This window comes from Caenorhabditis remanei, chromosome V (genome assembly GCF_010183535.1).
Source record: "Caenorhabditis remanei strain PX506 chromosome V, whole genome shotgun sequence".
NCBI classification, from domain to species: domain Eukaryota; kingdom Metazoa; phylum Nematoda; class Chromadorea; order Rhabditida; family Rhabditidae; genus Caenorhabditis; species Caenorhabditis remanei.
In genome coordinates, this window is record NC_071332.1 from 8,387,417 (window position 1) to 8,412,306 (window position 24,890).

General features: G+C 38.9%; 5 protein-coding genes across 5 annotated transcripts; 3 read left to right on the plus strand and 2 right to left on the minus strand.

Annotated features, from left to right (window-relative positions):
• Positions 1 to 3,778: 3,778 nt before the first annotated feature.
• On the minus strand, positions 3,779 to 11,400 carry GCK72_018170 (uncharacterized protein; the record flags this gene model as incomplete). The annotated part of the gene is made up of 8 exons (XM_003114346.2): positions 3,779 to 4,009; positions 4,088 to 4,312; positions 4,362 to 4,516; positions 5,969 to 6,128; positions 6,175 to 6,262; positions 6,307 to 6,425; positions 7,615 to 7,704; positions 11,308 to 11,400. The coding sequence occupies 8 exons, from the start codon at positions 11,398 to 11,400 to the stop codon at positions 3,779 to 3,781; spliced, it is 1,161 nt and encodes a 386-aa protein (XP_003114394.2).
• A 2,654-nt stretch (positions 11,401 to 14,054) lies between these two features.
• GCK72_018171 (uncharacterized protein) lies at positions 14,055 to 17,708 on the plus strand (the record flags this gene model as incomplete). Its single annotated transcript, XM_053732431.1, has 8 exons — positions 14,055 to 14,141; positions 14,262 to 14,510; positions 14,560 to 14,931; positions 14,983 to 15,116; positions 15,162 to 15,891; positions 15,936 to 16,949; positions 17,001 to 17,449; positions 17,498 to 17,708. 8 exons carry the CDS (start codon positions 14,055 to 14,057, stop codon positions 17,706 to 17,708), a joined length of 3,246 nt encoding a protein of 1,081 aa, XP_053581344.1.
• Positions 17,709 to 17,933: 225 nt separating this feature from the next.
• Positions 17,934 to 20,466, plus strand: GCK72_018172 (uncharacterized protein; the record flags this gene model as incomplete). The annotated part of the gene is made up of 5 exons (XM_053732432.1): positions 17,934 to 18,360; positions 18,406 to 19,193; positions 19,238 to 19,552; positions 19,605 to 20,132; positions 20,182 to 20,466. The coding sequence occupies 5 exons, from the start codon at positions 17,934 to 17,936 to the stop codon at positions 20,464 to 20,466; spliced, it is 2,343 nt and encodes a 780-aa protein (XP_053581345.1).
• A 274-nt stretch (positions 20,467 to 20,740) lies between these two features.
• On the plus strand, positions 20,741 to 22,825 carry GCK72_018173 (uncharacterized protein; the record flags this gene model as incomplete). The annotated part of the gene is made up of 7 exons (XM_053732433.1): positions 20,741 to 20,846; positions 20,894 to 21,114; positions 21,161 to 21,291; positions 21,337 to 21,568; positions 21,617 to 22,160; positions 22,213 to 22,735; positions 22,783 to 22,825. 7 exons carry the CDS (start codon positions 20,741 to 20,743, stop codon positions 22,823 to 22,825), a joined length of 1,800 nt encoding a protein of 599 aa, XP_053581346.1.
• A 351-nt stretch (positions 22,826 to 23,176) lies between these two features.
• GCK72_018174 (uncharacterized protein) lies at positions 23,177 to 24,131 on the minus strand (the record flags this gene model as incomplete). Its single annotated transcript, XM_003114000.2, has 6 exons — positions 23,177 to 23,268; positions 23,362 to 23,498; positions 23,576 to 23,683; positions 23,727 to 23,849; positions 23,902 to 24,002; positions 24,054 to 24,131. The coding sequence occupies 6 exons, from the start codon at positions 24,129 to 24,131 to the stop codon at positions 23,177 to 23,179; spliced, it is 639 nt and encodes a 212-aa protein (XP_003114048.1).
• Between the last annotated feature and the right edge of the window lie 759 nt (positions 24,132 to 24,890).

Consider the following 24,890-nt stretch of genomic DNA (forward strand, 5'->3'; position numbering starts at 1 on the left):
TCACACAACATAATATCTCGTGGTAAAATTATCACCACCAAGAGTGTGGTTCAAATGCGGTTAATTCGCCCTTATGACTCCATAGGTCGGACCAGCAGGCGCACCTTCGGCGCATTTTTGAGTTTTGTGAGTGGTTTTACTCTAGTTAGACTTTGACCCCATAAGAATCTGCTAAAATCTGGAGGCGAGTCACAAATGTCTCGTGGTAAAATTATCACCACTTAGAAAGCAAGCCTCGTGGTGTGATTTTGACCATATGGCCCCATCTTTGCCGTGTTTTTGAGCTCCTATTCTGTGCCTGGGGAACTGTGAGAATCTGCTGAGTCTAAAATTTAATGGTTAGTGACTGGTCTCCAAACAACTCACAATATAATGTCTCGTGGTAAAATTATCACCACTAAAGAGGGTGGTTCAAATGCGGTCATTTTCCCCATATAGTCTCATAGGTCAGGTCCGCTGGAGCACATTCTACACATTTTCGTGTTCTTTTTGCTCATGCTCTGGCCAGGCCTCTGGCCAGACTGCGAACTCGAGCCAGACGCCTATGTCGTCATTCACTAAATCTCATGGTAAATTTGTCACCATGGTGGAAAATTTCCCCCACCAATCTACTGATGACCGTGGACTGGATACCAGATTGCTCAATTTCTTCCAATGAATATTCAGAAAATTCATTTTTTGACGATTTTTTTGTCTAACTCGGAGCTTGACAGAATGGTGAATCTAACAGAATGTTGGAGCTGACATGCATCCGCGGCGCGTTTTCTCGTCCCATGGATACAGTTTCCTAGCAAAAGCAGTTATAGAGTGCTCTCGAATCGAGACAAATGTTGAAGCACATATGTTTTGGGAAAACGAATAAGAAGAAACGACAATCTCGTAAATTTTGGAATGTCTCTCAAGGAGAAAGTAGTTTCGAAAGAAATGCTCATGCGTATTTTTCAATTAATACGGTTCAAAACAGCAAAAAAGTCGGAGAAATCAATTTCTACCGTCTGAAAAACTCGGAATAAAAATCGGAAGAAAGTCATTCTGCCCTTTATATAATAAGATTATTCTTATCAGAACTTCAACAGATGACAAATGAAAACTATGCTTGATAAGAGCTGATTTCTAGTCGAGTTATTGTGTTTTTGGTATCTAAATAAAGAAAAATGATGTGAAAAATAGAAAGAAGGATAGGGTTGAATACATCGGTTCCACAGGTTTTATTGTTACCAAAAGAGAAAGCGAGTCTTTTCAGAGATGAATGCGCGGAAATTAGGTGGACTCAATAGAGAGTAAGTTGGCCGAAAAGGTGAATTCCTACAAGTGAGTTCCAACGAAAAACTACTGGAACCAAGAATTGACAGCGTATGAAAACTGGAAAACGAATAGATTGTGTACTGTCGCACTCCGAAAACGAAGTGATGATAGCAGAGAGAGGAGAGCGAAAGCGATTTGAATAATTTCAACTCCAGACCGGTACTTTTGTTTCAGAGAGGCAGAAGAACAGAGAGTAAGAGGTTTTAAAATTGCCAACTTTCGACCGAATACAGTGTGACGAGCGTTGGACAGTGGGCGTTTGTTTCGGCGACAATGGCGACGAACACCCGGCAGCCAAACAAATATCGTAGGAAGAAGGATAGGGATCGATTGTGTATTTTTCAAGCGAGAAACAAGACACACAAACTGTTTTTTTTTCGTTTTCATGTACTGTGTTTTCATGTCGGGTTCTGTGTTTGAGCCGATAGAAGGATATTGGGACACTAAACCGCAAAACACTTTTGCTGAATGGAGTTTTCGAGTTCGAACTTACATTCTTAATAAGTCAATCGACTTGTAGAATGGAAAATACGAATATTGAAGCAGATCATGTTGGCATGCAAATACAGTTACAGAATGTATAGAATGATACGACTGAACCAAGCGAGATCGTTGGTGTGTGAAAAATTTTGATGTGCTTATTAAAAAGCAAACGAATGATTAAAAAGCAATATGCGCCGGAAAACTTAGAATACGATCAAACTTCCGTGTTACCTCTAATTATCAGATTACTGAAGGTAGAAAACACGGTTGACACTGTATTTCCAATTTTCAAAGTTCTTATTAAACTTCGTGTCGATTTTAGATAAAATCTGGAGCAGTAGGTCATAATTCTCCAATATGTCAGATAAGTTTCTACAATCCCACCAGGAGCAAACTTAATCATATTCCGAGTTCAACGGTCAATTCTAGTTTCTCTGAGTTTTTTCCTCTCGCCCGCGCCTTCGAAGTCTCGGAAAAGAGGAAGATTCTTGCGATTAAAAAAAACTACAGCAAATATTTTATATAGATTCACATCCTACGGGGATCACATAATTCTGTATTTAATTTCAAGAAATATATTATACCTACTTTAGCTACACTTGTCTTACATTTGTTTTTCACAAAACGATTTCCAGTGAAATTTTTCCACTACCATTGCCACCGGATGCGAAAAGCGATGTCTCGATCTCACGAGCTGTGAATGAGAAAAGAAATCTGCATTCTTTCGCTCCTCTCTTTTTAAATTTTTCTATGTGTATCTATTTTGTACATGGCATTTCCGCTTTAAGCCCGAATAGGAAAGAGCTCTATCTATTTTCTCTCGCTTACTCACTCCACTCGGCGACGACTAAGTTCTTTTCATTAAAAGATTCCAATGGCGTCGAGAAATAGAGAAAGACACCAGGAATGAAAATGGAGAAGTTCAGAAGGAAATTGATAAAAGCCCGACGCAATTCTAGGCATTTCAGAAATTGTTGAAGAAGGGAAGATGGTTTTATGGTACATATAAATACATTTTTAAGTGAGGGAAGTGAATCGGAAGAGAGCCTGGGAGCCACGACGCATGGACGAAGATCTAAAGGATGTGAGAAAGAAAAAAGAAAAGAGCAAGAGAGCAACAGCTTGTTCGCTCTCCTTATTTCGAGTTGCGCCTTTCAACAGCTACTTTTTTATGCACAAAACTCTGCGTTATGAGGAAGAAAAAAGGAGAAATGAAGGAAAAAAATTCGCGCTGATTCTGGCCGCCTTCGGATCGGTTTTTCTCTTTCATTTATCCGGATAAGAAAAGAAAAAAGGAGGAGGAATGGAAGATAGAGTTGGGAAAATATACTGAGAGTTCGAATATTAAGAAACTACTTAGCAGTAAATTTGTCAAAAAGGGACAGTGCCAGGTATTGTGATAGGGAAAGTAGACAAGCGAAAAGGAAAAAAAGATATCGGTGGACAGCTTTCAAACCCTAAATAGCTTCTAGTCAGCCGAAAACTTTGAGTTTAGTTTAGAAAAGTCTCCAGAAAGTTAAGTATTCAGAATGGCTAACACAAAATGTATATTTATATTTCACAAATCGAAAATTCACCTGATGCCTCGTTGCGATATAATTTTCTTTCTTTTCCTTAACACCACCGAGTCGATTCTTGGAGATATTTGATTGTTGAATGCGTATTTATTTTTCTTTTTTCTTAAGAATCCGTGTGAGATCGATCTCCGACTGAAGAATTTCTGAAAAAGGAAACATGTGGGGATTATTAGATTTGATCATCTTACCATTTTATGACATTTTAGAGACCCGTGGAATAACTGAAACAGTTTTGAGAAGAATATACCTTAATTAGCAATCACCAGGATTAATATATTTTAAAGCGACGGACAGCATGTGTCAAAGCAACCAAGAGAGCAATATACTTTTATGTGAGTTTCAGATCATTTATTATAGTGAATTGGTGAAAAAAGTAGCATTCATAATATAAAACTTTTGGATTAGAAATAACATTAGAAATCTTCCGGATCGTTTCTTCCCGGGAACTGGATTCGATCTTTCATTGGACGTTCAACTCTTCCCGGTCTCACAGCATGAGCAGAAGACCCCATTCGTGATACAACATCGTCTTTCTCATACTCTTTTTCATCGTCTTTACGTTTCTTCTGTGGTGTCGAGTCATCAGAAGCTAATGAACCACTTCCTTCGCCGAATAAGAATCCGCATTTCACAGCTCCACGTCCCTGTAAATCGAATTCGAATTAGTATGTTCAACTTGATGATTTCTGAAGCGTTAATAATTAAGAAATTCGTTAGCTCACTTTAACTTTAACTCCTTGTGGCAACTTCACTTTCTCCACTTTCTCCTCCTTCTTATCCTCCTCATAAAACCTTGTGTCGTGTTCGTAATCCCATTCCAGTTCTTTTCCTTCCTTGTCAAACACATTCAATCCTCCACGATTCGATGTTTCCTGTGTCCAAAATGAAGTAGTGCCTCGCTTAACACCAGTCTTTTGAACTTCACTCCGATTCGATGAGGCCATATCCTGAAATCACATCAACATAAATAAAGCGAATTCTAGTTCAGTATCGTACGTGAAATTCGTCGATTGTTGCATATCGTACAAGAACGAACATGTTGGCTGAAACATGCTTTGTCAGAACTCTCCACTTTCCATTTGGGACATCACGAGCACTTATGTCGACAGTTATGAAGTCAGTACTCTTTTCAGTGGTCACAATCCCTTTTTCTGTAATGAATTAAATATTGAGCAGCTTCATCATCTCCCAAATTTCGTATTCATTTGTTGTTTGCATACAATGCTCATCATATAGAATGAAATGTCAAAAGCAGAATAATCGCATAAGCAAACTCGATTACATCCGTTCATCCACACCATACACGTTGCTCCCTTCTCCCCTTTATTTACCCTCGTGCTCATCTTCGACACCTCCGATGATCCTATTCTCTTTCAAAAGTAATTCTAATGTGATTATCCGGATCAAGGTGATAATATATATTGCGACGCCTTCGAAAAGTTTAACTGATACGGCTGCGTCCAGATTCGGAGAGTATGTTCAGGTCTCAGAAATACTGTACAAAACTGAGATTAGTATTCGCGAATAAAACGTGCGAAACCTCTGCAGGGGAAGCCGGTGAAAAACCCAAACGTTTTGTTTTAATGGTCAGTGCTGATTTTTTTTTGACAAATTCTGCGACAGGATCTTAATTTCTACAGCAGATGGATAATCCCTAAATGAAGACCCGTGTGGTCACAATTTTCTTGACAAAGATGACAATGATGCAGTGACGCGAGTTGACCCAGTATCCTGTTACTTCATTGTGCGGTCCCTGCAAGCTGCTGTTGTCCTGACTCTGCTCTATTCCAAAATAACGAATCGCCGGTCCCCTAAACAGAAATCGAGAACTTGATGCGAGTCTCGAACAATCGCCGATCGAAAGGATCGGTGACAAAAGAACATGCAAACATAGAAGAGATCTCTATGAGTCGTCAATGAGGGAGGAGAGGAATGGGTTATCCGTTTGTTCGACGACTGAATACAGTGTGAACTGTGTACTCGAGAACAACGACACAAAACCGACTAGGGGGCGAGAGGTAGACACCGGGTGGAAACTAATAATGACAATGTAAGCGGCAGTATTACCCGAATGAGTGTGGATTGAGATAGAAACACTAAACTAACACAACATTCTTTCTTTTTCGAGTACTATTATTCTATTGAATTTGTTTTGTTTGAATGTAGAGGAAGAAGGGAGATGTAGGTGTATGTATGTGCGTGGGCGAGATGAACTGTTTGTCAGTGAATTCAATACTTCTTTAGATCTTTTGTTCTCCTCAAATGGCTCGAAAGAGTTTGAGTCTACTATAGTTAAATGAGAATGAAGACTGTCCAGACCCTGCTCCCCATCGAATCCAAATTGCATAGACACTTCGGAATTTCACATAAACTATAAACACAGCAGTGTATCTCTTCTCTCGGCAAGATTGTTTATTAGAAATATACTAGGAAACTCTAAATAACACCCCTCTCTATTTTCTCTCCCCATCAGACTTGATTTCCATTCCAAAACCAATCAACCTCCCCGCTTTCCATGAAAATAATCAAAGCAGAGCCTATTGACAGTTCACAGAGTTGTTCAAACATCACTCTCAATTTTCCAGCTGTGTCATCAGACATACCGTTCGGCTCGAGTCCTTCTATCAATTCAACATCATCCCCTTTCTCCTGCATAATTTGCCCTTCTTCCACGTCATCATCATCGGACATCACCTCGCCTTCTTCATTTGCTATCTTCCGTCCACGTACCCGTCGCATCATTTTTGACATGTTCAACATCATCTGAAACCAAATTTAGATTGATTGGGAGTCTGAAAACGAATCTTACAGCAGCTGCTTCTTGTCTGTAATGAAACTGGACGATTGCCACACCAGCCTTCTTCCAAATTTTCTCTGGACGAAAATCTGCAAACATTCTGAAAAAAACATAAACTGACAGTATCAGAATTGTATAAAATACTTTTGGATCACAAACTCGTCCATTGATTCGACGCCATGCACCAATACGGAGTCTAACTGAGAATTCTGTTCTGTTGCACCAAGTTCTTTTCGCAAAGCTCCACTCTCGGCTATAGTGACCTGAAATAAATGAATACTCGTGTTGTCTAATTTTACTTGTGTGAAATAGAGCTTGTAGTATGATAAGGTTAATCATACAATTTATTCTCGAATCTGTATCAATCTGTTTGGAACATTCCCTTTTATAAAGGCTCTCTATTTATTTTCTTCCCTTCCACCCTTGACGATCTATTATTCATGTCGTCGACTGCTGCTCTTTTTTGTGTCGATGTGTGCTTCTGCTTGTCCTTCAGCTTTCCCTCCCCAATCTCCAGCCCTTTTTAAAACTCCAATTTCACTCAAAAATCCCAGCTTTACAAAAAAACGTTTCTCTATGTATCCCTCTCTTTTCCTTTTCAATATTGCCTTTCAGTGTATATGTTAGTGCGTTGCCTCCTGGAAAAGAAGAGGAAACGAATTGAACAAAGCAAAACGAAACGACGTGACGAGGTTACTAATTACATATTATGTGGTGTGTTGGGCTGTTGGAGATGCAAAGAAAGAATAAAGAATAAATGAATAGGATGAAGAAATGTAGAGTATATTCCGAAAATCTTTTACCACATTTGCAGCAGACAATGGAATAGAGAAAATGAATAAGAAGAAGTACACATTTACGGTCCAACCAATAAAAGTGTAGATGCACTCAAGCTATGTGAGAAAGTAATGAGTTCTGGGCGGTGTACTGTCAATTAGGGACATAGAAAACAGTACGATTCTTGACTACACTGGAGGTCTATTCCACAGATCATTCGGCATTTCTGAAGGAAGATTTAGTTGCTGACAACCCTTCCTGGCTGGAAACACTCATTATCTGCCCATTTGTCATTTTCTTGATGGAGGAGTAGATGAAGACGAAACCCGAGAAACAAGTCTGACACGAAAGGGCACAAGAGAAAAAAGAAAGCCTTGGTGTCTCGAGCGGCCAAGCGGCAAACACTTCATTTTATGCATGATACGACTTGTTTCTTCGTCTTTTTCTGCTCCTTTCAGTGACGCCGTGCCGCCACACCACAATCTATCGGAACCAGTCGAGTCGTCGTCCCATCGCTCACTTGTTATCTTGCCACTCTGGCGGTGCCACGATAATTGAGCACCAAATTGAGAAGGAAACGAAGATGAAAAGGAAGGAGAAAGAGGAAAAAAGCGCCAGTATAAAAAGAAGAAATGTGGAAAAGAGAAGAATTAGCTTCCTAAAACAGAAACTTACACATAAATGTTTTTCGACGGTATCACTGATTCCAAATGCTTTTTCAGTGGCGATTTTCTCCTTCCGATCGATGATTTTATCCAGACGATCCTGAAAAAAAATAGTTTAGAAAATAACTTTGCAGAATACATATTTTCTGGTGGTTGACAATGCGGATATTTTGAATTTAATTTTTAATTTTCTCCCCTACTCTACCAATATCATATTTACATATCTGTCAATTCAAGAATTCGATGTTTGTTTTCCATTTTCAGCATAAGAACCATCGCATTTCTTTTATTTTTTGTCGGTGTCCCATTCAGCGTACTCAGCTCTCTCTACAGTATCCCATTATAACTGCTGCGGCAAATCAACAAAATACTATTTTTCAACCACCAAACAATCGCTTTATTCGAGTCGGCCTCATAAATTCGGACCGATCTTCATCTCTCTGTGTGTATGTATGTGTCCCCATCTCCCCATATTATTCTCTCTTTCTCTTCTTCACATCATTCCCTTTTTCGTTTCCCAACCATTCGCGGCGCCGCTCCTCGACAAATTTCATGTGTATGTATGTGTGCGTGCTTGGCTTTTCTACTTGTATTATGTTACACAATGATGGAATTTGCTGAAATACGTGGTTGAAGGTCTTCATATGAATGTTTCAAAATGATAGAGCTGAAAGGAATGATAGAGCTGAAAGATGAAAGTTGGATACAAAACACAAATAGGGAAGACCCATAGTTGGAACAATAAATTCCATTTTTCAGGCAAGGAGATACAAGATTCCTTCTTATTCCAGTTCTCACGATAATCCTTGATTCGTGTTAATCCCGGAATATATATGACACGTCATTACATCAAAGATGCAACATGGGGTAGTCCATCAATGAGAGCCAGATGCCTCCAATTGAGAACTTGAAGTTGCTGAGTCTCTGGCGCCAGATGCGAAATGCAATGTCGTTCCAGGCGAGCAAGCACGCTGACTCTTCGTTTTTTCCTATTCCCTTCCTTCCAATGCCAATCAAGATCTCTCGTTGCGGGCTCACTACCGAGTTCTATTCTCGAGTCTCACAAATATCAGTTTGTAGTGGTAATCGGATAAAGGCCAACTATACTACTAATCATGAGGCTCTGCGAAAATAAGATAGCCACACCCAGTTCTCTAATGAGTAGGTTGACACAACAACTTCAATTCATCCGGGGTTGCTAGGATACGATTCCCGAGCGGATTCGTTTTCGCAAGAAGCAGATGTCCAACTATATTTGACTTTTTGATCAAGTCAGAAATATATCAAAACATTGAACCTTCTCAGAGACTGGACTTTGTTGTTTAGGGGCGTTCACAGAATAATCATACTGTATCCCGACATAAAAACGATTCGAAATCACAAAGCGGATCGTTTCATTCCAGTGGATATTGTCTAAACCTTGTACAAATATGACTACAAATACAATTACATCATCATCATCATTAATATATAATTGGCGCGAGCGTCGACGACGTACCACAGCAGCATTGTGAATGAGCGCGAAATAACCGCCCAGGCCTCCGTCACAAATGTACAACACATCGCAGCGCCGTCTCCGTCTTCTTCTTCCTTTTTTTCTTCTTCTCGCTCCACTTTTCAACATCTTTCCAGCTCTTTTAAATAAAATATTCTGCACACACACGGACACATACACACCATACACCGAGAGACATGATGGGAACAAAGCATCCTCTGGGTGATATTTTTCATGGTTCTCAGGAACTAAACAAACCTTTTCTAACTAAAAACTGGGCAAAGTGAGGATGTGTTCCGGCACACCTGAAACTTTGCTCACCTACGACTATATCAGACAGCGAGGTTGAGACGAAAGTGTCAGGCGGCCGGAAGGCACAACCTGTATGGATGAAGAAGTTTCCATGATCCTACAAGGTAGGATGGTCCTAGACTTGAATAGATGTCGTCGGGATGGATTGATGGATGCACCACAGCGCCATGGGCACGAGAACACGATTGGAGGCGCGCGCCGTCGCACACGCTCACAGACACATACACTGAGTAGGGGGAGAGGAAGGGGAGACACATTCGACGACCGCTCATATTGAGGGTGGAATAGGAGGACGAGGAGCGACGAAGAATGAGCGGGGCAAGAGGACGGATGGAGGAGGCGAGAGGAGGGCGCGCACACAGCCCAAAAGGGGCGGGACACAGGACTCCTCCCCGCCTCACGTTTCAGCTAGCTTTGAGCTTTAGATTCTAAATGGTGTCAATAGACAGAGTAGAACGATCTGTCCAAACAGTATTTGCTTTGATCACGGGAAACTTGCAGAATCGACGAAGAAGTTAGGTTACAAGAGTGTTCCAGGAGGAAGTAGTGCTAGACTGAAACCAAGAATGTTTGAATAAAATCCAAAAGAGTATGTTTTCAACTGCGACGTTGTGAGCACGGTGTATCATATTAATTTGGAACTTCCCTGAGGAGAAGTAGTGATTGATAAAGATGGAGCTGAGAAACGACGGTGATACAGTCACCGGTTTATAAGAAGGCTACAGGAGGTTCTTCTAATGTAGCTGCTATTTTGAAATTTACAGTCTAGGTACCCGGAGGTAAATGAGAAGAAACTAGGAGGTTCTGAAATTGACAAGCCAACGAACTCTCTAGTTTCGGACTTCGGCAACAACTTAGGAATAGGAAATGCATATTGAAGATGATAACTTTTTTGAAAATCAGATGACGAACTTCTATGCTTCGCGAGGCCAGTCGTTGGGATCGTGCCAGATCTTCTTATCTTATTTAAAACGGAAAACATGATCATTAGCCATAAATGCCACGTCACGATAATTGCATATGTAAAGGCCATCCACAATTGTCGGCATTGTCGTAAAACTTTTTGTGTCATCGAGTTGTTAGACAAATATTTCCGCGGCGGTTCGGTTCGGGAGACCACCACCTCCACCACCGCAGACGGTATTGAATTGGAAGGGAGCAACACAAGGACACGCGATGAATGGCCTGACGAAGAGGCACAATAGAGGTGGCTCTCCTTCTCCATCGCCGCCGACAGTATTTTCTCTCTGTTTCTTTCTGTATTCTCCTTCACTTTTCCTCCGGACGTCGTCGTCATCGTTGTCCCGGTCACTACCTTAACCACCAGGCTGTTTGTGTTCAATTACCTGCGCGCGGTTGTGTGTATGTTCGTGTATGTGTGTGAGGAGATGAGGAGATGAGAATGAAGAAAAATGAGAGACTGAGAATACGCTATAATTACGCAGCAACCACATATTCTGGATAATGTGGGCTGCGAGTGCCGGACGAGTGCCGTGTCAACAAGTCGGCTTAATTTGTAACATAATTAGGCGGTTATTTGTGTTATAGAGAAATCGCAATGACCTCATGAAAACTATAATTTGAGGAACAGAACTGAGAATATGAAGGTGTTGAAGACTGAGAAGAAATCATGGTGGAACAATACACTATTTCTATCAGCAAGTCTCCCGGATGAGCAGTTATCAACATTGGGCACTTGATTCATTTTACAAAGAAACTTCAGAAGTTTCAGACCTTTCCACAACTTTCAGACTTTTTACAAAGAACTTTCAGACGTCTTCTTATCACGCCGAATTTTGTGCTGGATTATATTCACATTCTCAAACAGATTGAATCGGAACCCGAAGAAAACTAATTCAACCTCGAGGGTAACAGTAAAGAATTAACAGCACTTACTTTTGGTTGCCGATCTGTTTCATCATCACTCAGGTTGTTGTCGACATCGTCGTGCACCGAGTGATCCGATCCATAATCAAGTTCGTCGTCCATAATGAGGCTGAAAATGGTGATATTTATATGCATAAAGATGTTTTATATATGTTATGCAAGAAAATGAAAATCTGAATAATTGAATGCGAGAACGCTATTTTTCAGTGCACAAAAATAAATAATTGGGCTAGTTTACAATAGAAATCCCATTGGAAATTACGTTTTGAAATTTATAGCTGGAAACGATTTGTAATGGGGCGAGTGATTCAGTGTTCCTATTAATATTAATTGTATCATTGAAAAAAAAGCACCGAGGTGTGATTTAGAGTCTGAAAAAGCTGAAAATCGCATTTTAAAAATCAATAGCGAAACACGGTGATTTTTTCTGTACATTAAATTTGGGTTTCTCTTCCATATTTCTGCTTCTCGCTAGGTCACGACCCCGTGAGGGAAGTGCGCTCCGCCAGACAACGCAGTGTAATTTTCTCTGCCATAATTTTTAATCAGCTATATAAAAAAATAGAAATCGAAATTGAAAAAAAACGGCCTCATGAGATTAATTTTTTTCGATCTAGTTTTTGTAGAAAAAAATTCCTGCCGTTTTAAGGCCTCCTTCGTATAGAAAACGGGAGTTTGTTGAAGTGATTTTCGTCAGTGTTATTTTCTCTTCCACAAACTTTGAAGAGGTTTTTAAAAAAACTGAATCCATGAATTAAAAAAAACGCTTTCATGAAAATTTTTTTTTTCGATCTAGTTTTTGTAGAAAAAAATTGGGATAGTTTCCGATTCGTTTTCTTATAGAAAACGGGAGTTTGTTGAAATTAAAAATTCCTGATGGCCTAGTTTTTAAAATGACGATGGCCTAGATTTGAGAAAGCTCACGAAGAAGCACATCTTCTAATTTAATTAGGGAAATATCACGAATCGAGATGGAGTTATGGGTCAAGACATGTATCACAAGAATGGAAATTTTGTACTGATTTCAAAATTTTATTCGAATTTTGCAGAACGATTCTGTGAAAAAAGTTATTCAGATTTTAGTGAGATTTCAGTACTAAAAATGGAAACTTTGAAGTCATGTAAGTCGTCCAGAGAGTGGATTCAGCGATATTGAAATGAACCATAGTATGTTTCAAACGACGGTGAGCATTTCCAGTCGTTTTATAGAGAATTAAGGAGATTTTCAATCGGCAAGAAACAAGATCTGGAAGAAGCAAATCGGGAAGTGACGAGTCGAGAATAACGTTTTTTTCTAAATTTCAGTGTCGGAAATGAAAAAAACTGTCATTTGAAAGTGTATTGTGTATTTATTGTCACTTTTAATCGTGTTTTTACCTGTCTTTGATGACAACTTTGAACTTCACACGAAATATCATCGTCGCGAAGCAAATTTTCATAAAATCAGTTCAATAACATGAAAACACACCATTTGTAAGCTAAATAACTAAACTACACAAAAAATTATCAACTTTTCGTTCCTTTCAAACACTGGAACTTGCGAAAAAGTGTTATTCGCGATTCGTCACTTCCCAATTTGCTTCTTCCCGATCCAACATTCTTTCCGATTTGTACGGTGTCTCTTGTGTGATTGTAAATGTTTCAAATAGGAGTTTACAACGTTTAATTTATCAGATTATCTCTTAGATGCCTTGAAAAAGTTAGAAACGAGGGAGATTGATCACTGGATTGCACTTTTTACGCTTCTCTTCGCCGGAAAACGGATGAAGACAGTTGAAACGTCAAATTTTAGATGTTTTTCACTTGAAACTTTCTGGTTTGATAACATAAATACGTTTTTCGAGCAATTTTTGACTTATCTACCATGTTTTTGTTTCCAAACGAACACTTTTCATTAAACTTTCTCTGCACTTCACTGCAATTTATTAACCTCATTTTTCTGTGCCGCGGGGTTACATCCTTAGCCCCGCCCATTTTTCTGCGCACCATGGGGCGAAAAATTGTCAACGGGAAATGTACACAAAAAATCACCGTGCGAAAAAATAAAAATCTAGTTCGAACAGCGCGCTAAAATTTTGATGCGATAGAGCGTGTTTGCTTTTCCCACTTTTGAATAAATTTGCGCGGCAAAACAAACTCAGATTCTGCAGCTTTCTAAAATAAGTGACTTTCTTACATATTTTTCGATTGTTTTTCTGTATTGTTGATTGTTAATGTTTGTGTTATTTTGTGTATATCATTTTTTGTTAGTTTTCATTCGTGGAAATAGTACGACTTTGGTTGAGCGCTACTCTTACAAATTAGAAAAATACTAGCATTCTTTGAAATCGCTGGCACCGTTTCGACTATTTTTCTCATGTCTTCATGATTTCCTAATATTTTATAACATTTACTTGAAGTTTCGTAAAATTAGAATTGTTTCAAAATATTTTCCATCGCGCTGTTCCGTTAGAGCACGTTTGCCCTGTCATTCAACAACGTGAGACCCCACAAATTCCGAGGAAAAAAAACTCCTGGGAAACGAACTCCTGGGAAAAAGGCGGGGCCAAGCGCGCTGATTGGCTGCAAAATGCTAATTAGCAACATTGCGCAACTGATTAGCCAATCAGCGCGCTTGGCCCCGCCTTTTTCCCAGGAGTTCGTTTCCCAGGAGTTTTTTTTCCTCGGAATTTGTGGGGTCTCAACAACGTATTTTTTCCATTGTCTCGTTGAATAGGGATTTATAAACCTTTGCATAATGTGGCTTATTGTCAGAAATGTCCACCAAACGTCCCGGTGGTGCGTCGTTTCAACCAGAAGTCAAACGTAAACGTGAGAGTGATGAATTCGAACAGTGCTACGTGGTAAGTCTTCTTTTCTTTATATCCACCAAGTTCATTTGTTGCTGAAAGACTGAAAAATGAACTAGGTAATTTATTTCCACAATTATTATTTTGAAAATGTTCCAACCACTTTTCTTTCAGCCAAAATTCGAAAAAGAACTTCCTGCCACTCCCAAAATCGATAAAACCGGATGGGCGAGGCCAGCTGTTGATAAGGATTTAGGAATCACTAAAAGTATTGCATGCCAAGTACTCGAAGTCGAGACTTATCACGAGGATGGGTCCGCGACTACTTATGACAGAACTAACGTAAAATTGTACGGAGTGACAAAAGCAGGAAACTCGATCTGCGTTATTGTGACTGATTACTTCCCTCACTTTTATTTTCAGGTAAATCTTGTCGCTGTATCACAAACAAAACTAATCTATTATACATTAGGCACCACAAGGCTTCGGAGTAGAACACATACAAACTGCTCAAACTGCCATTTGTAACATGGTTGCATCCGCGAAACGTCGAGGAGGAAGTGGACAGAACCAACTACCTGGAAAAGTCGTTGATAATCTAGTTCACATTGAATTGGTTCGGGGAGAGAATCTTTACTATTTTCGTGGCGCTGATACTAAAGTTCCGTTTGTTAAAGTAACTGGATCCACAGAAGCACTTCATAAAGCTCGTATGGAACTCAGAAATGGAATCAATTTGATGGGAAAAGGACCTGTAAATGTTGGAAATTTATATGAGTCGAACATCAACGATATCGTTAAGTTCATGGCGAAAACGAATATTGTCGGATGTGGTTGGATTGAAGTTTGTTAATTTATGATTTTGTGAACTTTCTTTTTCAATTTATTATTTCAGCTTCCTGCTGGAAAGTGCCAGATTCTCTCGAACAGCGAAAAATCCTCCAGGTGTCAAATAGAAGTTTCGGTTAACGTCAAAAACTTGATTGTTCATGAAAGCGAAGGAGAATGGGCAGACATTGCTCCGATTCGGTATGTTTCAGAGATAAAAATGAAAAAGTGACAAAATGTTTCTAGTACTCTCTCCCTGGATATCGAATGTATTGGTCGGCGGGGAGTCTTTCCTGAAGCTATCAAAGATCCAATTATTCAAATCGCGAATCTTGTTAAAATCGAAGGAGAAACCGAACCATTCGTTCGAAACTGTTTTGTACTTGGAACATGTGCTCCTGTTGTCGGATCGAATATTATCCAGTGCGTCAATGAAAAAGTTCTTCTTGAAAAATGGGCGGAATTCGTACGTGAAGTTGATCCTGATATTATCACTGGTTATAATATCCTCAACTTCGATCTTCCATACATTTTGGATCGTGCAAAGGTTCTCTCGCTCCCTCAAGTTTCACATTTGGGTCGACAAAAAGATAAGGGATCAGTTGTCAGAGATGCTGCTATTTCGTCGAAACAAATGGGAAGTCGAGTGAATAAAAGTATTGATATTCACGGAAGAATCATTTTCGACGTTCTTCAAGTTGTTCTTCGTGATTATAAACTTCGTAGTTACACACTAAACAGTGTCTCCTACCAGTTTCTTTCTGAACAAAAAGAAGATGTCGAACACAATATCATTCCCGATCTTCAACGTGGAGATGAGCAAACAAGAAGACGTTTGGCTCAATATTGTTTGAAAGATGCATATCTCCCACTTCGTTTACTTGATAAACTCATGTCAATCATTAATTACATTGAAATGGCAAGAGTTACTGGTGTTCCTATGAATTTCCTTCTCACGAAAGGACAGCAGATTAAGGTTAGTTCATTATGTCTATGAATCTTTATAAATCGTGGTTACAGATCTTATCAATGATGCTCCGACGATGCAAGCAGAACAATTTCTTTTTGCCAGTGATTGAAGTGAATTCTGGAGATGGAGAGGGTTACGAAGGAGCCACTGTCATTGATCCAATTCGTGGTTTCTACAATGAACCGATTGCAACTCTCGATTTCGCATCGCTGTATCCGTCCATCATGATTGCTCATAATCTCTGTTACACAACTCTTCTGAAATCACCGCAAGGAGTTGAAAATGAAGATTATATTCGAACGCCATCCGGACAGTACTTTGCTACCAAATCTAAGCGTCACGGGCTATTGCCTGAAATTCTCGAAGACCTTCTTGCAGCTAGAAAGCGTGCCAAAAATTTCATGAAGAATGAGAAAGATGAATTCAAACGGATGGTGTACAATGGACGACAGTTGGCTTTGAAGATTTCCGCCAATTCAGTCTATGGCTTCACTGGTGCCGTTGTTGGAAAGCTTCCGTGTCTCGAAATTTCTCAATCTGTAACTGCTTTCGGAAGAAAAATGATTGATATGACAAAGTCTGAAGTAGAAAGAATTTACAAGAAAGGGGCTCTTGAAGGGAAGTGTCCTGCAGATGCTAAAGTCATTTATGGAGATACTGACTCGGTAATGGTGAAATTCGGAGTTGAAAATGTGGCACAAGCCATGGAAATTGGACTTGAAGCTGCAAAAGAAGTCAGCAAGATCTTCACTCCGCCAATTAAACTGGAATTCGAGAAAGTGTATTTCCCGTATCTACTCATCAACAAGAAACGTTACGCTGGTCTTTACTTCACTAAACCCGAAGTTCATGACAAAATGGACTGTAAAGGATTGGAAACTGTTCGACGTGATAATTGTCCGCTGGTCGCGAAAGTACTCGGAGTATGTCTCGAAAAGCTTCTGATTGAAAGAGATCAACAATCAGCATTAGATTTCGCAAAAAGAACAATCAGTGATTTACTTTGTAACAAGATTGACATTTCACTATTGATTATTAGCAAAGAGCTTACGAAATCAGGTGATGTAAGTGATTTCCACTAGTCATTATAATTATTGTATAAATCGAAATTACAGAAATACCAAGCAAAACAAGCTCATGTCGAGTTGGCCGCTCGTATGAAGAAGAGAGATGCTGGAAGTGCACCGAGACTTGGCGATCGTGTACCGTACGTCTTCGTGGCAGCTGCAAAGAATGTACCAGCTTACGAACGTGCTGAGGATCCTACCTTCGTTCTTCAAAATAATATTCCGCTCGACACAAAACATTACTTGACTAATCAGCTGGCTAAACCCCTCGCAAGAATTTTTGAACCGATTTTAGGAGATAGAGCTGAAAAGATTCTCGTGGAAGGAGAACACACAAGAGTTCGAACTGTAGTTCAGAGTAAAGTTGGAGGACTCGCAGCTTTTACGAAGAAATCGGCTACTTGTCTTGGATGTAAAAGTGTACTGCCGAAAATGGAGTCTGAAAATGCCGTATGCAAGCATTGTGAGCCGAAATTGCCAGAAATTTATGCATCACGGTAAGTGTTTAGCGCTTTCAACTTCTGATATATACACCATAAATTTAGATTGGTCACAATGCACGAATTGGAAAATCACTTTGGTCGTCTATGGACAGAATGTCAGAATTGTGCCAAGACAATGCAAGACAAGGTCAACTGCTCTGCTCGCGATTGTCCGATCTATTACATGCGTGAAAAAGTTCGAAACGAACTTTCGGAAACCAACACCATCATGCAGAGATTCGGAGACCCATGCTTCGCGCCACCTACTAAATAGATTTCGTGATAGAACTCATCCTGGTTTACTGATTGATACCCGTTTTTACTGTTAATGATCTTTTCTCACTATTCATCTCTTTTCCCCTTTTCAAATGCTGGTTATCCTCACCTCATGAATTAATTAGAATCCTAAAGTTTTGAAAAGTTTCTATTTGAATGCGACATTCGCTTTTGATACATCAAGTTCTGTAGAAGCTACAGATCAGGCTTTATTTTCTTTCAGATGATCATACGGAAAGCAGTATTCTTCTTAGGATTAGTCACAATACTTTATGCATCAGATGACCCCACACAAAATAGGAAATCATCGCTTCATTTTACACCAAAAGTGATAAATTTGTACAGAGAAAAGGTGCGAAGAATGTTCTATCATGCCTATGATGGATATTTGAATCACGCATTTCCTCTAGATGAACTGAAACCAATAACATGTGTTGGACAAGACACTTGGGGATCTTTTTCACTGTCATTGATTGATGCATTAGATACTCTTCTTGTTATGGGGAACACAACTGAATTCCGGAGAGCTGTCGCTTTAGTACTCGAGAAGGTTCGAGATGACGCAAATGTGAATGTATCAGTTTTCGAAACCAATATTCGAGTAGTTGGAGGCCTAATTTCAGCACATATGCTAGCTGGAAGACATAAAGGTACGCGGGTATTGAGAAGAAACAACTCATTAGACTTACTTTCAGATCTTGTCGCTGACTGGCAAGGCTATCCATGTGATGGTCCTCTCTTAAAACTTGCCGTTAAAATGGCTGATCGTTTAATGCCTGCTTTCAATACAGAAACTGGAATGCCTTATGGAACTGTTAATTTGAAGTATGGAGTTCACAAAGATGAAACTCCAATTACTTGTACAGCTGGAGTTGGAACATTTATTATCGAATTCGGAACACTTTCTCGATTGACTGGAGATGATAAGTATGAGAAGGTTGCACTGAAAGCTCTCGATGCACTTTGGTCGACTCGATCTCCGATTGGACTCGTTGGAAATCATATAAATGTTCAAACTGGACAATGGACAGCAACCGATTCTGGAATTGGTGCAGGTGTCGACAGTTATTTTGAGTATTTAGCGAAGGCAGCATATCTATTCAAGAGACCAAGTTTAATGAAACAATTCCACGCTCATGCAACAGCAATCAATAAACATGTCAGAAAAGATGACTGGTTTATGTGGGTGTCAATGGCGAAAGGAGCAGTTTCACTTCCAATTTTCCAATCACTCGAGGCTTTCTGGCCCGGAACTTTGACTATGGTCGGAGATGTACAAGATGCTTCGAGAATCATGTTGACTTACTCAGAGGTTATTCGGAAATATGGGTTCCCACCGGAATTCTATAACATACACAATGAAGAACCTGCTGACAAAAGAGCTGCATTCCCACTGAGACCAGAGATGGTCGAATCATTGATGTATTTGTATAGAGCAACAAAAGATGAGACTTGGCTGGAACTTGGAGCGGAAATGGTTGATGTAAGTTGTTCTTCGATATGAGAAATACATGCTTAGAATTCCAGGCTATTGAATCATCAGCTCGTACGAAATGTGGATATGCAACAATCAACAATGTCAAGGAACACAATATCGAAGATCGAATGGAGTCATTTTTCCTCGCCGAGACAACAAAATATCTGTATTTACTATTTGATACAAAGAATTTCATTCACTCAAAAGGAGATCATGCTCGCATCTTAACCAGCTCGAAGAATCTAACGTGTATTCTTTTTGGAGGTGGTTACATCTTCAATACAGAAGCACATCCTGTTGATCCAGGAATGCTGGATTGTTGTAGTATTCAAGCGAAACGAGAACAAGAAGTAGGAGAGAAAGAAGTGAGTTTCGTTATATTAAACTACATGTAAATAATCAAAAGTAGCGTTCCAGGTAAACAATGGAGATCATCATGAAAAACGAGAACTCACTGAACAGGGAGGAGAGAAATATTACGAAAATCAGTACGGAAAAGAAGAAAATCTGATAGAATTCGAAGTTGATGAAAAAATGAAAGAGGAAGCAGAACGCAAGAGACAGGAAGAAGAAGCACAGAAAAAATCAGAAGAGTCTAGAAAAGCGATGGATAAAGTACGACAGTTTTTGATTAAGGCTCATCTGAAAGATGAGGAAAAACAGAGAAATGGGGAAACTTCTGAATCTGCGAAAAAGTTTATGGATCAGCTACTGAAAGCATATCCTAATCACACTTCTGAAATGGAGAGTCTCAATAAAGAAGCGCTTATCGAGTTTGAAGAAATTCAACATTTGAATGATATTCGAGAAATTGTTCGTGATATTCCGATTCCTGATGTATTTTGTGAACGGTGCTGTTATCCACTTCATGAAATAGTCGACTCCGTCGCACTTCGAGTGTTGATGGCTGATGTTTATGAGTACCATATTTATCCGAAAAGAAAGGTTTGTTGTGAGGTTTACATATATTTAGATTTATGGTTTTATTCTTCAGGTCAACTTCCATCACGGACCTGTTTGTTGGATCGAGGAAACTCCACGAATTGAAGATGATTACAAAAATGAGCCACCGAGTGTTCACACCGATAAATGGAAGAGCCCGCTCTACGACAGTGATATGGTAGTGTTGAGTAGTTTTGTTGGAGATGATGAAACCGAGGCAGTTCGAAAGTTCGGATTCAATCATCTTCTGGCTCCAGGATACAGGAAATTGGATAGACTTATCGCAGGTCAAAATGTTGCTACGAGGCGGAAGAAGTCTTGGTATTATGAAGTTTAATATCAATTACATCGGGTTCTCGCTTTTCTTGTCTTTTTATATCACTAGTCTTTGGTTGCTTCAGTGCCTTTTTTGTATATAGAATCGGGTGTTTTAGCTTTTTTTTTCTGTGATAATGGTTGATTCTGTGATTTTGTTAAGTTTTTATAAAAAGCTGTAATAAAGGTTGTTGTTTTTTGAATGAGTGTTATCACCGTTTTTTGGGTCATCAAAACTTGGTTTCCCCATTGCTGTATCCATAGTAAAGTTTCCAAAATTCATTAAAAGTTTCAGAATGATAGCGGCTCGAAATTTGACAGTCGGATGTCGAAAACTGTTATCAACATCGGCATATACAGTAAGATCTCATACTTGTGATGAGTTGAATGCGTCCAATAAGAGTGAGTATGATGCCATATCTGAATCAATAGTCTAATAGTAATTCCAGATGAAAAAGTGAGCGTAATGGGATGGTTATCGCACAAACGAATGGATCGATTCTTCGTGTTGCGCGATGCATATGGTTCCGTTCAGGCGAAAATTCAAGAGAATTCTGAGCTGAAACAACTTTTGAAAGAGCTTCCATATGAATCAGTTATTCGAGTCGATGGAACTGTTGTTGATCGCGGAGAGAACAGAAATAACAAAATGAAAACTGGAGATATTGAGGTTTTTTGTTTCACTGTCTGAAAAATGAAAAAAAATTATGTTGCAGATCAACGTTGAACAGTTGACAGTGCTAAACAAGGCTTCTGTTAATATTCCAATGCTTCCCGATGTGAAATCGAATGAGAAAACTCGTTTGAAATATCGATATATTGATTTACGATCCGACAAACTTCAAAGGTATCGTTTACAACTAGAAGATGATATAATAGTTTCTCTTTACAGAGCGTTGCGTATTCGATCAGAATTCGTTCACAATCTTCGGAAGTTTCTCGTCGAAAAAAGTGGATTTGTTGATGTGGAGACCCCAACTCTTTTCCGTCGTACTCCTGGTGGAGCAACTGAATTTGTCGTACCCGCACCTCCACCAAATCATGGAATGGCTTATTCATTACCTCAGAGCCCGCAACAATTCAAGCAACTTTTGATGGTTGGAGGAATTGACCGATATTTTCAGGTTAGCAACTGAACTTCTCGTTTGAAATTGTTTCTGAATTATTCTCAGATTGCTCGATGTTATCGAGACGAGGGATCAAAAGGCGATCGACAGCCAGAATTCACTCAAGTCGACGTGGAAATGTCATTCACAACTCAAGAAGGAGTAATGCAACTCATCGAAGATATGATACTTTCCGCTTGGCCAGAATCTCTGATTCATCTGAAACCCAAATCACCGTTTCCTAGAATATCGTATTCCGAAGCAATGACAAAATATGGAATTGATAAACCCGATATGAGAGTTTCGTGGCAAATTGAAGATGTTAAGACCAATATTTTTAACTTTTTGAAAAAGAATGATGGAGACAAAATAAGAGTTATCGTCTGTCGAGGAGCTGGAAAGACACCCATTTCCAATTCAACCAAGGACGAATGGAAACGATTGATTCAGATGAATGAAAACGGTAGAAACTTTGCTATTTGTCATCCATCGCACAAAACTTGGTTCAAATCTTTGAAAAATGAAAAAATTCTGGAGGAATTTGGATTGACTGAAGAGGATGCTCTCGTTGTTTGCTGGGGAGAATCAGATGGAGTTTATTGGACTTTAGGTACAGTCATCTCGACCGAATCAATCTAAGATCTTCGTTTTTTAATTTACAGGTCAACTTCGGAATTACGTGGCAGAGATTTGTGGACTTCGCTCGAAAAACGTTGTCACTGCTCACTGGGTTGTCGATTTTCCACTTTTCTCATTTGAAGAAGGCCACCTCGTATCCACGCATCATCCATTCACAGCTCCAGTTGACAAAGATAAGGAAATGCTTTACGACGAGGATAATGATCGGTTGCTTCAAATCACCGGACAACACTACGACCTAGTTATTAATGGAGTTGAGATGGGTGGTGGATCGATTCGAATTGAAAACTCTGAAATGCAGAGACACGTTCTGAAAATTCTCAGTGAACCAACGGAAGAAATGGAACATTTATTGAATGCACTGTCACACGGAGCACCGCCACATGGAGGATTCGCATTAGGACTCGACCGATTTGTTGCAATGCTCACATCCGATGGAAATCCATTGACACCTGTTCGAGATGTGATTGCTTTCCCGAAGACCAAAAATGGAAAAGATTTGATGAGCGATGCGCCAACCACTTTGTCCGAAAAACAATTGGAAAGGTTTGTAAAACAAAATTTAAATGAATTGATTAAATTTATTTTTCCAGATACGGTATCACATTGCTATCGAATGATCAGAAAAGCGGATAGTTTCTATTGTTTAGTTTGTTAGATTTGAAAATAGCCTAGGTTCTCTAAATTTATTGTTTTTTTGTTCGTTGTTATAATATTATGCAAAAATGTTAAAAACCAATATGGACAAAAATGTTTATCTTGAATTGGAGCATTAAAGAATATGACCGTTACTAACAAAATTGATAAAAAGACATGAGTGGAATTACAAAGAAAGAAAAGGAACAACGTTGAGGAAAAAGAGTGCATGAACTAGAATAATCAGAATTTGGAACTGGTGATAAAAAGACACAAAGCGAGGGCTTTTAATTGGGACATTAAAAAAACTTGATTAATTACCTGAAGCAAACGGTATAACATGTTGAACAATCACTTCAGTTGACACACATAATTGGATGGAAAGATGCCACGTCGGTTGTTCAATTGTCCTTCCCACCAATTCGCGTCCTCTTTGTCAATCACTGGAAAATTGACAATAACTTTTTTGAATTTGAATGAAAAATAGTTTTCTGCCTGGCCAGAAATGCAATTTTAAAATGAAAAAATCAACTTACAAATAATAACGTCTCCTCTTTTGAATGCCAATTCTTCACTCTCCTGTGGGTTAAAATCGAAAAGCGCTTGAACGAATTTCGCTTCAATAGTCATGTCAGACAGCAGTATAGTGTGAGTTCGAGAGACTGAGGCAGTTCTGAAAACAAAGAATTCGTGGGATGAATTTGGCGAAAATTATTTTTTGAACAGACTAATAAATACAAATATACTCACCTATGGTATCTCACAAGATCATTCAAGGAGTTGTGCTTCTCCGTCCACAAATAATATTTTCCAGTTTGGTCACGCAGCACTTTGAAATGTTGAATGGAATCTTGGAATCTAAAAAACCAGTTTTCATTGGAATTTGAAAGTATTCACTCACCGAACACTGACTGAAAACTCTCCAGGACTGCTCTCACATTGTCGGACAAGGAAGTTACCATCACGAACATTAGGTCGTTTCAACAATACTTCAGCGTCGTTTCTTGTTATTTTTCCAAGATACCTGAAACCAAAAAAAAAAAAATTTTTGATGAAACAATAATTCAAAATCATACCAAGGACATTCTCTCATCCGAATAAAATTCGATGGAATGAAACCTTCTTTCCCATTCAACTCTGCTTTATACCAATGTGGATCTTCATCCTTGTTCAGAACCTAAAATAATACGTTTTTCAGTTTTTAAATAATGAGTTGTTTGAAAAATACCTTTAAAATATTCCCCCGTTTGAACGACAGCTCATTATTTGGTCCCGCTTGGAAATCGTGCTCAGCGATCGCCTCCATTGGATTACTGTCTGGAATGAATGCTAATGAAAAGGTGACTTACAAATTGTAAAAGAAAGAATCAACTCTCGAGTAGATAAACTTAAAATTCTTATTTGAAAAAAAGTAGAAAAGAATAGAATTTCTCGTGAATATTTAAAACAATTTAGATTTCAAACTATTTGTTTGAGAATAATTAGAAATTGAAAAAAAAGAAAAGAAAAATCGTAAAGAATCTTTGGATGATCTTTTCTCCTATAATAACCTCATCAGAAGACAAGAAAAGAGGAAGGAAGTGGTAAAGATGTGGAGACGTAGGAAGAGAAACAAACGGAGGAGAAAAAGGGTCAGTTGAGAGAAGTGAGTGGTTTTCTAGTGTGTGAATGTGTGGATGAGAGGGCGAATGAGCAGAAAAACCAGGTGAGACCTTCAGCAAATGAGTGTCATATATCATGAGATTCATTGTTTGGAGGAAGTAATTAACATGACATATATCATGGTTGTAAATTTGAGCTATTTATGCGTATTGTTTTAAAAACTGACAATGTGAAAATGAATACAAACAGTGTAGAGATTGATTGTGACTATTTTCGGAGAATTATAGAATTTATCAATGTTTATATAGAAAAAACTTTATTTTCAGAAAACAATTATTGTGGGATACTATTTTTTTTGATTATCATAAGGTGCTGTCTTAAGATATTATTTCCGAAATGTAAGTTAGATTTCTTACTGTATCAAACTCATGAAACCTTTTGGAAAATCTCAACGAAAACATTT